Source organism: Numenius arquata, chromosome 19 (assembly GCF_964106895.1).
Source record: "Numenius arquata chromosome 19, bNumArq3.hap1.1, whole genome shotgun sequence".
NCBI classification, from domain to species: domain Eukaryota; kingdom Metazoa; phylum Chordata; class Aves; order Charadriiformes; family Scolopacidae; genus Numenius; species Numenius arquata.
The window spans coordinates 1288778-1302026 of record NC_133594.1 but is presented as its reverse complement, the minus strand read 5'-3'; the positions used below and the strand labels follow the sequence as shown (position 1 = coordinate 1302026).

Genomic DNA, 13249 nt, shown 5'->3' with positions numbered 1-13249 from the left:
CACAGACCCAGCAGAAACCAGTCTCAGTGACAGTGAATTACCACCTACAGTAATTGGCTTCGTCTGAGCTCAAGACATACTAATTGGATTTAGTCTGTGCCTCAGCGTTCCCGTCTCCTGCGTCAGGAGTGTGTTGTTAATAAAAATCAGAAAAAAACCCACCCGCTCGACCCAGCAAATTAAAAATGTGCTTTAAGGTTCTGCCCACAAAACCTTGAAAACCAAACACTGGAAGCTCCAAGCAAGAGGCGTTGGGTTTCTACAAAACATTCCCTTTCTAATTTTACCCTGACAGCCTTTGTAATTAGCAATTAGTAATACCCAGTTAATCTCCACCTGTTCTACCCATGAATTTGCAGGTTTGAAAGACGCGAAGAACGATAAACCTCAGAGCTGAGGGGCAGCGACAATTCAGCAATTTCCCTCTTTCAATCAGAATTGTTTCAGTACAGTAGGAACGCACGCGGTTTTTCTTTGAGAATGGGAGAACCCGGGAAGTTGTTTCCCCTGCAAAACAGGATTCTAGGAAAAAGCTAAGATGTAAATTCTGATTTTTTAATTAACGATGATTACTCTGTTTCCCAGCCAGCAGTTAAGTCTCCCCTCTCATGTGGTTAATGTGCACGTGTGACCGTCCCCACCTGCACATCAAACCCCGCGGGACCAAGGCAGGGAGCTGCTGCTGCCGGCGGAGGCTGCAAGGAAAGCGGGAGGTGTATTTGCTGTCCCTGTTCTCCCGCCTCTTGCCCACTGCACAAAAAGAGTGGATTTTTCTGAATCCTGACCAAGGACAGTAGTTGCTCGGTCAGGACGTTCATCTAGGGGTTCGCTATCTGCAGGCTTCCCTACACACGTTTATCAGGAACCTGGTCCATCACAAAGCTCTCTGATAAAACAGGGGGCCTGCAGCAACTCCTCCCCGCAAAGTTACACCTCCAGAGACTGAATTTCAGGTTGGAGGCTCTCCCGTCCTCCCTTCCCCGCAAACGCAGGGCTGAACAGAAATCAAAAAATGTTTTTTTACTAGATTGTTTTTAAAAACTAACCTGCTGTGCTGCCCAAGCCTGTTCAGGCGCTGCAGGGAAACCCGTACCGTGGAATAAGGAGCTGACGATACCCACAGCAGCGGGCACAGAAATCACAGCAGAGCCCTCTCCCCGTTTTCACGAGGTGTTAAACGTCCCTTAGAAGAGGGGTGTCACACCATCTGTGGGGAGGGGACAGGGGCAGCCCTGAGTCCCTATAGCTGGGGGTGGCCCCAAGGCAACGATGCAGGTCCCTGTAGTCAGGGGTGGCCCCACGGCAGTGATACAGGTCCCTATAGCTGGGGATGACCCCATGGCAACGATGCAGGTCCCTATAGCTGGGGGTATCCCTGTGGGTAGTAAATGGGGGCATCCCGGGTCCCATATGGGGGGGACCCCCACAAGTAGGATGTGGGGCAGCCTGGTGGGTGCACTATGGGTATAGTCCAGGTCCCTATAGGTGGGGTAGCTCCTGGGAAGGGTATGGGGACAACACAGGTCCCTATAGCCAGGGGTGGCCCCACGGCAACCATGCAGGTCCCTATAGCCAGGGGTGGCCCCATGGATGGGAAACGGGTGCATCCCGGGTGCCTGGAGATGGGGGGAGCCCCACAAGCAGCATGTGGCAGGTGCACTATGGGTGCAGTCCAGGTCCCTATAGCTGGGGCAACCCCTGGGAAGGTCCCTATAGCTGGGAGTGACCCCACGGCAATGATGCAGGTCCCTATAGCCGGGGGTGTCCCTGTGGGTGGTAAAGGGGTGCACCCCGGGTGCCGTAAGGGGGGGAGCCCCACAAGTAGGATGTGGGGCAGCCTGGTGTGTGCGGACCAGGTCCCTGTAGCTGGGGCAGCCCCATAGAAGGCTGTGGGGCCGCCCCCGGGAAGGCGACGGGGCCAATACGGGTCCCTACAGCGGGGGCTGCGAGGCTCTGGGGGCAGCCCCAGCCCCGGGCACCCGCCGTGGGGGGCCGCCCCGCCGCGCACTCACCGGGGCCGGTCCCCGCCGTCCCGTCCCGTCCCGTCGCGTCCCGCCCGTCGCCCGGCCTGTCCCGGGGCGGGGCGGTCGGTGCGGGCGGGGCCCCGCCGCCCCCGCGGCAGGTGCCGGGGCGCAGCATGGCCCAGCGGGGCGGGGGGCCGGTGGCCCAGCGGGCGGCCGAGCTGCGGGTGAGCCGGGACGGGACCGGGACCGGGACCGAGGGGGGTCCGGGGCTGCCCGCGGTGGGAGGGGGGACCCGGGGAGAGGGGCCGCGCCTGGGTCCGGGCTCGTCCGGGGTGTTCCCGTGGGGCGTGGGGCTGTGCCTGGGGTCGTGTGGGCAGGTGGGTTCTCTCGTGGGGAGGTGGGTTCTCTGTGGGTCTCCTGGCGGGGTGTGGGGTCGTGTGGGGAGGTGGGTTCTTTGTGGGTCTCCTGGCAGGGTGTGGGGTCGTGTGGGGTCGTGTGGGGAGGTGGGTTCTCTGTGGGTCTCCTGGCGGGGTGTGGGGTCGTGTGGGGAGGTGGGTTCTTTCGTGGGGAGGTGGGTTCTCTGTGGGTCTCCTGATGGGGTGTGGAGCCCACGCAAGGGGTCCCCCGTGGGGATGGGGGCTGGCTGTGGGGCTGCTGGCACGGTATGGGGCTGTATGCGGTCCCTGGTGGGATGTGGGGGTCGCGGATGGGGTGTGGGGCTATGTGTGGGGAGGTGGGTTCTCTGTGGGTCTCCTGGTAGGGTGTGGGGTCCCCCGTGGGGCTGTGGGTTCTCTGTGGGTCTCCTGGTGGGTTGTGGAGCCCATGCAAGGGGTCCCCCGTGGGGATGGGGGCTGGCTGTGGGGCTGCTGGCAGGGTGTGGGGCTGTGGGGGTCCCTGGTGGGGCACAGGGCCTTGTGACAGGTCCCCCGTGGTAAGGGGGAGGCTCTTTATGGGGCTCCTGGCAGGGTGTGGGGCCACATGAGGGGTCCCCTGTGGGGAAGGGGCTTCTATGGGGTTTCTGGCAGGCTCTGGGGCCATATGAGGGATCCCCTGTGGGTAGGTGGGTTCTCTGTGGGACTCCTGTCAGGCTGTGGGGCTGTGTGGGACCATGTGAGGGGTCCTCCATGGAGAGGGGGGGCTCTCTGTGGGGCTCCTGGCAGGCTGTGGGGCTGTGTGGGACCATGTGAGGGGTCCTCCATGGAGAGGGGGGGCTCTCTGTGGGGCTCCTGGCAGGCTGTGGGGCTATATGAGGGGTCCCCCATGGTGAGGAGGGCTTTCTATGGGATGGTGCCTGAGGACCCTGGAGGCGTGGGGCTGGGTGGGGGCCAGGTGGGGGGCCCATCTGAACAGGGGGGGCCGCCATCACCCCCGTGTGCATTCCAGAACAAGATCGTGGACCGGTGCGAGCGGCTCCAGCTGCAGAGCGCGGCCATCGCCCGGCACGTGGACCAGGTGCTGCCCGCCAAGGACCAGGCCGTCCTGGTGAGTCCCTGCCCTGTCCCTGGCGTCGCGTGGAGCGGGCCCGGCCCTGTGGGCTCCCGGGGGGCTGGTTGGGGTGCAGGGGTTGTTCCCCTCCCACTCCACGGCTGGTGCAGGAGGAGTGCCATGGTGTACTTCGTCTGCCTAAAAAATGTACACAGTCCATAAATTTCTTGGTGTTAGCGCGCAGCCATCAAAGGTCCCACCAGGACCAGTGTCTTACCAGTTCCTGATTTTATTTGTGCTTCGCTGCCACTGAGGACAAAAGACAGTTCTCACAGGGGTTGTTTCTCACTAATAGCGAATCCAAGAAGACGTGCTGAGGGATGGGACTCTGGTCCCTTGCCGGTTGTCACCTGGGTACCAGGGTGAGGCCAGGAGGCAGGTTTGGGACTGGTTACCCCATTTACCTCTGCTTGCATCATGGTGATTAGCGCGGCGTGGGCTCAATTAGCAGAGTAATCTTCACCGCTGAGCCCATGGAGAGGTGGTGGGTGCTCTTGTGGGGGTTGAGGTGGGGCTGATGTTTCTCTTCTCTCCTTGCTCTGGCAGAACGCGGCCAACGTGGCACGGGAGCTGGTGATCCAGAGGCTGGATTTCGTGGGGAACGCCTGTAAGAATGAGGAGCAGCGGCTGCTGGAGGAGGTGCAGGCGGAGGATGAGCGGGCGCACCAGAGCATCCTCACCCAGCAGGTCCACTGGACTGAGGCTCTGCAGAAGCTGGCTGCCCTGCGAACCTACCTGGTGGACATGATCACCAACACGGATGACCAGGACCTGGTGGTGAGTACTGCTCCTTGTACCCAGGGACAGGCCGGTCAGCCCAGAAGTGACCCAGACTTTTTATCATGGATATTACAGGACTTAATTAGGTGTCCAGCAGCTTGCTGCACTGACAGCAAGGAGGCAGAGTTGGACAGGTCTAGCTTGAGAAATCTCTTTCACCTGATCTTGACAAGCCCCCGTGGTTTCTCGGTGGTTCCTTGAGCATCTGTTCTGTCTGATTCTGCTTTTGCTTGCAGTGAGGTCTCCAGGTCTTGGGTCTCCAACCTCTTGGCTTCAAGCTGCCAGCTCGGGACAGACCTTCTGTTCCAGCAGTCAACTGGGCCACCAGTTTTCTAGTGTTCTGTCTAGTTTGAATCAAAACATGACCCTTGGGATCATGTGCAGCTCTTCTTGAAAGTCTGCCCTGTTTGGCGTACTTCTGTTTGGGATATTTACCCAAGTGATTCCTCTCCTAGGCGCAAGCAGGTGGGCATCGCACCTCCTCTTCCTCACGCTCAGCCGCTGCTGGCACAAGAACCTTGTGAAGAGGGGGCAGCAGTTCTGCTTGGAAACCAGAACTGATCCCCCGGACAGAATGGCTGTTCCTTTGGTGGGAATCACAGCTCCTGTCCTGCCCTGGCATCTCAGCTGGCCAGGCTGTGGCCTCGCTGGAGAGCAGAGGTTGGATAGCGAGGTCCATCAGACGCCGGTGGCAGAAAACAGCGAGACCCTCAATTTGTCCTTTCGCCACGTAGTGGAGGGGAAATAGGGATCGTACGTTCTCCACCTGGGATCGTTGGTGTTTGTGTGTCTTGGGAGTGGATACATGTCCCGTCACAGGAAGGTGAAGGGCACGTGGAGCACCCTGCAGCTCAGATCTGAGCAGGGATCAAATATTTTCCATATTTTCCTACCACTTTGCTAATTGGGCTGTGCTGTGAGAACGCACCATTGCCAGGGGGTACAGAGAGAAGTGGGGCTGGTGACGAGGTTATCTGACTCCTGGCTTAGGTCCTCTGCAGCTTCACCCCCTGTTGAAAGCTCTGGGGGTTGTTTGCTGCCAGCACAGGGTGTTCTTGCAGCATGTCCCAGGGGGCTGGGGGTGATGGGGGACCTTGGGGCTGGGGTCTTCACACTCTGGGCAAGGCAGGGTGCAGCAGTGGGAGCTCCCAGATGAGACAGGCTGGTGTCTACCAGTGGGTATGGGGCCAGAGCTGGGTCTTTGTGGGTCTGAGACTGTCCACCTGCCTCAGCTCTCCCATGTGCTCCCTTATGGCAGACAATCTGGCTGTGCTTGTGGTCTTCTGCTCTCACCCTGCTTGCACACGCAGCAGAGCGGTGGCAGGCTCTGTCTGGGTGCTCCCATGCCCTTCTCCAGCTATTTGTCACCCAGCCACCCAGTCCCACTGCTGCAGGAGACATTACCCCTAGCTAGATGTGGAAGATGTATCGCCCTCAGCCATTCCCACTCATTTTCTGAGTCAGGGAGTGGAAGGTGCTGCAGCTGAAGAAAATAGGTGTTGGACACTCGCCCTGCTCCCCAGGCCCCGCACTGGGGTGAGGAGTGGTTTGCCCAGAGAAGCTGTGGCTGCCCCATCCCTGGAGGGGTTCAAGGACAGGTTGGAGGGGGCTTTGGGCAACCTGATCTGGTGGGAGGTGTCCCTGCCCGGGGCGGGGGGTGACACTGGATGGTCTTTAAGGTCCCTTCCAACCCAAACCATTCTGTCATTCTCTGGGTCAGGAGGACAGTGCCCTCCAGGTCCTGGGTTTGCTGTGCCCCATCCTGTGTTTGGGATTTCATGTGTGGGGATTTCAGCCCTGGTGACTCTTTCTCTCCTTGTCCCCAGCATGCAGAACACGAGATCTTCGAGAGGTCAGTACCTGGCTGCTTCTGCTCCCTCACCCCTGCTCCACGCTTGCCTGCACCCCTGTGGCTCCCACTGGCCATGGCTCAGGCAGCAGGTGACACCCCCTCTCTCCTCCCTCGTGCTGCTTTTGTTGAGGACAAGGACCAAGCACAGAGGTGCCAGCGTGGCCTCTCGTCTCCGCTTCGCGTGCTGTGCTCCAGCTCAAGACAGAGCATCCCGGCACCTGGAAATGCTCCATGTGCAGTCTCCCCGGACGCACTGCGGAATGCGCTGGCCCTTGCTCAGGGGAGACCTTCTCCAACTCCTTTAGTTGGAGAGAGATGGAACCAGCCTGTCCCTGGCCTCTTGGCAGGGGGTAGATTGTCCTCCTGGGAAGCCAGCGTGCTCCGTGCCTGGGGGCAGTGTGCCCAAGCTCCCGTGCCGTGCCCAAGCTCCGCACTCGCTGCCTCCTTCCCTGCTTGCAGGGAGAGGAGAACCAAGTGTGGGTGTCAGCATTTCTGACAGCCATCGCCAGTAACGCTGGGCTGTCCTTCCTTGAGAAGGCAGCTTGGTGGCTGCATTTTGATGCATTTATTTCTGTGGCTGCTGCAGGGGTGCCAGCCAGCCCCGGGGATTTTCAGGAGTATTTTTGCCTGGACCCTGCCTGTAGAGAGTGAGAAATCATCCACAGCATATCACCAACAGCCAGTGCCAGAGCCTTCACTTACAGCCAGGAGTTCATGTGTACTGCAGGCCACAGGAACCCAGCAGACCCCCAGTCTCCTTGCCCTGCTGTATGAAACCCCTGTCCCGGCTTGCTCTCCTGCCGTTATCCCGCTTTGTCCATACAGAGGGAAATCTGGTTCTCTCACTGCAGCCTGTCCATTGTGCTCCTCTTGTGCCTCGATGGCCGCTCTCAGACGCCTTTAATCTATGTTTGCTGAGTGAGGAGCTTGTTGACTCAGGCTGCTGGGATTGTGTTTTGAAACACTGAGGTCCTTTCAGAAGGGACTGTAATTGAACCCAACCGAAAGTATCGCTTGGGAGGAGGGAGGAGAGTTTGTCCAGAAACCCCCGGTGTGGTTTCGCTGCAACAAGTTTCTCTTGCAGCTGCCCCAGCTCGTATTTCTTTCCTACTTCCTGGTGATCTTAAACACCTCCCAGCACTGGTCAATAAGTCATTGTATTTTGAAATAACTGTTGTTTTCCTTTCCTAGGACAGAGGTGGCGGAGGGAATCTTAGAGCCACAGGAATCCCCGAAGTTAAATTTTAATCAGAGCTGTGTTCAGAGTCCACTGCTGGATCGACTGTGGGCCTCTGCTGTTCTCTGCTGCGTCGCAGGTTGGTGTCTCCCTCGGTCCCACACTCTCTGGGCATTCCTGCAAACTCATTCATGTCATGCCCAAAGAAACATCCTGATGCCATGTCGAAAAATCCTGATGCCATGTCAAAACATCCTGCCCAGGACATGGGCATCCTGCCCTGCTCTGCTGTCCCAGCCCCTGCTGGTTGCCTGGAGCCCCCAGCCAGGGGGGCAGCAGCGGCTGTAGGAGGCTTGGGAGGGGGACGGGGGCTCGAAGGATCTGGTTGCGGCCAAGAGGAGAACAGGGGTCTGAAAAGACTTTTATCAGCTCTGTTGATTAATCTCTCCTGGTTTCTTGGATCACTTGCAGACAGCAGTGAAGCTGATGCTGCCGTAGGAATCTCTGCCACAGAAACTTCTCTTTATTGCGTTTAGCGTTCTCCTGCTGGTGAGTTTTTTGGTGAACTCACCCATGTGGCGTCTGTGAGACGCTCTGACGTGTGGAATGAGAAGTGAGTAAACGCAGGAGCTTTCTGATGATAAGCTGAGATTGTGGCTGTGCACGAGCTGGTGGTTTGTTGGAGGTGCTTGTGATCTGGTTCAGCTCTTGCTGAATGGCTGAGGTTCCATCGCAGGCGTTTCTCAGGCCACTGACTTGCTCTGGGTATGGTTTTACCAGGTTGGTGTTGGCTCTGTTGAGCAGGGAGAGACGCTGTTCTTCTGGCTGTGATCTGCTTGAATAGCTGATTGTGAAATGTTTGCTTTTACTCTCGCTTCCAGGCCATCGTTAGAGCATTCCAAATGTATTTTTTGTTGCTCAAAGGTGGCAATGCAATCGGAAAACGTTTGTCCCGTGTGCCACCTCGTGAACAATCCCTGGGGTCATCTTCCCAAAGCTTTCGCATTGACCTTTGGTTTTTGCTCATCTTGCTCTTGATGCTGATGAGCAGTTCACAGATTTTCCCTGTTTCCAGGTCCCTCCCCAAGGTACGCGCTTCTGGCTGTTATTACTCTTGTGTTTTCCAGTATAAGCTCGAGAATCTGTGGGCACTGGACAGCACCGTCATTTGTTTCTTCTACTGCAAAGTCTGCTGTTGGTCTCCCTTTGTGATTAATTTCCCTCTGTTTTGAGTCTCTGAGTGCTGGCAGCCGTGCAGACTCCTGCAGGTGTACGTTGGCAAAGATGAGCAGGTTCTCAGCAGAAATTCAGAGCTGTCAAGCCATGCGGGAAACCTTTCCCTAATTCTCTTTGTTGCGACGGCGGGTTTTTATGGATTCCTTTCCCAATAGCATCCTTGTCAAATATAATGACTCTACGGCATTCAATCCTAGGAGTGAGTCTGCTGGTGCTATTATTACACCCTGGTTTGTGGGTTTGGGGTTTTTTTTGTGGTTACATTTGACATTATTGCATGCTGCGGATGCCTGCCGTATCCTTGTTTATCTCACTGGTCCATAGTCCACCCAGGACCCAGCCTGAGCGATTTAATATTAACTGCAGGGGTCCTATGGTCCTAACTTTCATTAAGACGCTGGACTGTTACGTTTCACTTGGTGGTCCCACCTCCCAAAGGCCGTTGAACAGGTGACAGACTTGTTGATTTGCTTGAAAAGAGTAAATTCCTAGCCTTGACAGTTTGCCCTGCAGCCTCTTAAAAACTTTGGAAACCAGCAGGCAAAAGAACCTGGGAGTGGATTTCAGTCTCAAACATAAACATGATTCCTCTGATGCCTTCACTTGGCATCCTGGCTTCTGTATCACTTAGGTTTGGGGTTGGCAGCTTCTTCCTGAAACCAAGAAATGATGTAAATCTTCTGGCACCGTTCTGGGAGGGATCTGGGTTCATGGCCCCCCATGTTAGTCCTGCTGGGGGGCAGGTAAGCGACAATGCTCGTGGGAGACCTGATGGAGGACCCTCTGCAGGGGTGACACAGACTGAGGTTGTCCCAGCTGGCTGAGACCTTGGGCTGCTCCACGGTGACCTTCTGCCCCAGGGACCAGGCTGGGTCTGGATATTCCACCTTGGTGTCTAAATCAAGGTTTGAGGATTTTCATTTCAGATGTATGAGTTTTGAAATGGAAACTTAGTTTTTTAAAAGTAGTAGAATGTGCTACAGCTAATACATACGGACTCAGTGGAGATGTTAACTGTGTTAGCATACTCAGCATCCCTCCTCCCTCTAAAGTGGCAAGGCCAGTCCGGTGGGCACTGTGCACAGAGAAAATAGATTTTGGGGTGAGATGAATTCCCAGTGGAATTGTTCATCAGACTATATGGGAATATCAGGGGGCAGATTTGATCATGACAAAACGGGAAAGTTTGCTGATCTGAGTTACTCTGCTGTTACTCTGGCAGCATTTCCCCTCCCTCAGGTCCTCCCCTCGCCATAATTTCACAACGAAGCCCCACGGCTGTCGTTGGGGTGGTATTTCCTCGTGCAGATGACCCCTGAACATGAACACCAGAATGCAACGCCCTACCTAGGTTACGTGTGGTGCATGATACGAGGTTTAGTGCCTTTCTGCTGTCAGAGGAAGATAAAGGTCTCGTGTTGCTCCATTTTCTATGAATTCATAGCAGCGTCTGTCTTCCTGGAAAGTCAACCTACAAACAGGCGGTGTGGGGAAATACAGCTGAGGAGACCTTCGGAGGGTACAGTGTGGTGGGCAGGCGCGCTGCGGAGCGGTTGGCGGCTGCTCGATGAAATAAATCATCAAACGAATGCGGGTGTCTGCTCCAGCTGGAAGGGGATGCTGTCTTCAGCTCCTCTTTCTGCTCGCCGGTGCCCGCAATAGCTTCCACCTAACGTGTGAGTCTGCGTGGTGCTTCTACCTTGTAGAAACCGGTAATTCAGCCTTGGTTTGTGTTTCCTGCCCACGAGCACGAGGGTGGGCACAGCCCCAGGAAACCCCTCGACCCACAGTGGTTGGAGGGATGCTGACCTGGGTCCGTAGGGGCTGGGGCAGGTCGGGCTCTGGGACGACCCCATCCAGGTTGCAGCGTGATGGTTTGATTCTTTAAGGGCCTCATCCTGCCACGTGCTGGATGCCGAGCGGAGGCTGGTTGGGAAATAACGTGATATGGTAGAAGCCACTTGGTGAGAAGCCTCTTGCTGGTGGTGGGGCTGGGAGAGCAAGTGACTCACCTGCCCTAGCCTTGTTCCCGTGGCGGTTTAAGACCTAAAATGAGAGGGTGGGGGAAGGCAGGGCAAGGAGGGGCACCCGTGGGCAGATACTCATCTCCCCGGGAGCAGGTGAGTCAGCTGGGCATCAGCTTCTCTTTGCTTAGAGAATTTACAGAGTGAGGGAAACACTTGTGTGGTTGTTCAGCTCTCACACCTGGTCTGGGACCTGCTGAGGGTCTGTCACCCACTGTGTGGGTGCTGTCAGCCCTCTGACGTGGAGCAGACCCTCAGCGGGTACAACCATCCTCCGTCCAGCCCCGCTCTCCCCCCTGCTCGCTGGGTTTGTGCTGTGGCACAGGGGCAGCCTCATAATTCAGGGCAAAACCAAGTTGAGTCATGGCTGTGCTCATCTCCAGTGCCTGCTGCCACCTCCAAAAAGCTCCACCTGCCCCAAAAGCACTCAAGGTGGGTTGATAAGTGACTTAAGGGGGATAAGTGACAGGGGAAAGGGATTTCCCCTGCCCAGCCCTCTCCATTCCTCTGTTCCTCCTCATTCTGGTATTACCGGCTTTGCAGGTTTTCTGCAAATGGCCCTGCTGTCCTTGTGCAGGCCCTTGGCTTGCCCTGGCCCGGGGAGAAGTCACCCGCAGTGGGGGTGGGAAGGGACAGGGAGGAGAAGTCACCTGCAGGGAGGGTGGGATTTGGGTCTCTCCCAAAAGTGAGGTGAACCGAACCTGCTGAGTTGTGTTTTGTGGGGGATTTGGGCCAGGGTCAGAGTAAGATGAGCAGCATCTTCTCTGACTCTGCAGGATTTCTAGTGCAAGGCTGGAGAGGTGAAACCTGGGCTTTGAGGAGTCTCTGCCTTGTTCTGGCCCTGGCTTGAGGGGGGAGGCTGTGGGGCCAGTCTTTTTTCAGTGGTGCCCAGTGACAGGACAAGAGGGAACGGGCACAAACTGGAGCATAGGAAGTTCCACCTAAACATGAGGAGGATGTTCACACCACCCTTCTTTGCTGTGAGGGTGGCAGAGCCCTGGAAGAGGCTGCCCAGAGAGGTGGTGGAGTCTCCTTCTCTGGAGACATTCAAAACCCACCTGGACACGTTCCTGTGGGACCTGCTCTGGGTGGACCTGCTCTGGCAGGGGGTTGGACTGGATGATCTCCAGAGGTCCCTTCCAACCCCATGTCATTCTGTGATTCTGGTTCTGTGGGAGCCTGACACCGTGTCACCCCGGGGGTGCAGACTGGGTCTCTGATGGCCGTGACTTCTTCAGGCAGTTCAGGCAGGGGCCACCGAGCCGGTGCTCAACATGTGGCTTTTCTTGCAGGCTCACAGGAGATTCACATCGATGAGAAAACCCTCAGCCCCCACCTCAGCCTGTCAGAAGACAAGAAAACCCTGACCTTCAGCCCCAAGAAAGCAAAGGTGGACTTGGACTGCCCCCAGCGCTTTGACCACTGGCCCAACGCTTTGGCTACCGCGGCTTTCCACTCGGGGGTCTGCGCCTGGAAGGTCAGGGTGGAGAAGAGCTGTGCCTACAAGCTGGGGGTCTGCTACAGCTCCCTGCCGCGCAAGGGCTCGGGCAGCGAAGCCCGGCTGGGCTTCAACACCGCCTCCTGGGTCTTCTCTCGCTACGACAAGGAGTTCCGGTTCCTGCACGGCGGGCGGCTGTGGGCGGTGGAGCTGCTGCGCGCCCCGGCCCAGATCGGGGTGCTGGTGGACTTTGCGGGAGGGGAGGTGCTCTTCTACGACCCCGATTCCTGCGCCATCCTCTTCTCCCACCGGGAGACCTTCACGGAGCCCCTCTACCCCGTCTTTGCTGTGGCACACGAGGGCATCTCACTGGGCCAGTGAGCCAGGCGTTACGCTCGCTGGGGGTGAATGTACGATTGTATACACAATGACTGTACATACACTGTACACGGGGGAAAGAAGCCCAGACGGAGCTAGTGGCTTGTGTACAGTGGTGTTCAGATGAGACCTGCCTTCAAACTATGTCTGTTCTTCACGTGGTTTATGGCAGCTTCCTCTCCCCCTGTGCCCGGGCGAGGGCTCAGGGTGACACCAGGCTCTGCCGGCTGCTTTTGGGTGAACCATTGAATTCCTCTCCCACCAAGGGACTCTTCATCAGGGAGTGGAGCCATAGGATGAGGGGTAATGGTTTTAAAGAGGGGAGATTTAGATGAGATCTGGGGAAGAACTTCTTCACTGTGAGGGTGGTGAGACCCTGGCCCAGGTTGCCCAGAGAAGCTGTGGCTGCCCCATCCCTGGAGGGGTTCAAGACCAGGTTGGAGGGGGCTTGGAGCAACCTGGTCTGGTGGGAGGTGTCCCTGCCCAGGTTGGAACTCGATCTTTAAGTTCCCTTCCAACTCTAAGCATTCTATGATTCTAATGGTAGCTTTCCAGCCTGGCAGTGGGTTTTAGAACACAGGAGAAATATTAAAAGATTTGTTTGGAGGAGCCACATGGAAGGGAACATCACTGGGACACAGCTGGAGACACACACTTGGGAGGAGCCACCCCGTGCCAGGCCAAGGGACACTGGGGGGGGCTGTCACCTCTTGAGGACCCACAGCAGGGCAGGGGCACCCCTGGGGGGCTGCGGCCCATGGAGGAGCCTATGGAGGAGTAAGAAACAAGGAGCAGCAGAAAGAAACCTCAGCTGAGCTGCTCCTTGCTGCCAAAGGGAGTGTAACGTGGCAGAGACAGGGGGAGCTGATGTCAGGGAGGGGACAAGGAGAGGTGTTGGACTGAAGTTGAGCCAGG

At 57.0% G+C, this 13249-nt stretch overlaps 1 protein-coding gene across 1 annotated transcript; it reads left to right on the top strand.

Moving 5' to 3' along the window:
• Nucleotides 1-2137: 2137 nt before the first annotated feature.
• On the top strand, nucleotides 2138-12337 carry BSPRY (B-box and SPRY domain containing). Its single transcript, XM_074161278.1, has 6 exons — nucleotides 2138-2188; nucleotides 3348-3446; nucleotides 3996-4226; nucleotides 6056-6081; nucleotides 7273-7397; nucleotides 11811-12337. Exons 1-6 carry the CDS (start codon nucleotides 2138-2140, stop codon nucleotides 12335-12337), a joined length of 1059 nt encoding a protein of 352 aa, XP_074017379.1.
• Nucleotides 12338-13249: the final 912 nt, after the last annotated feature.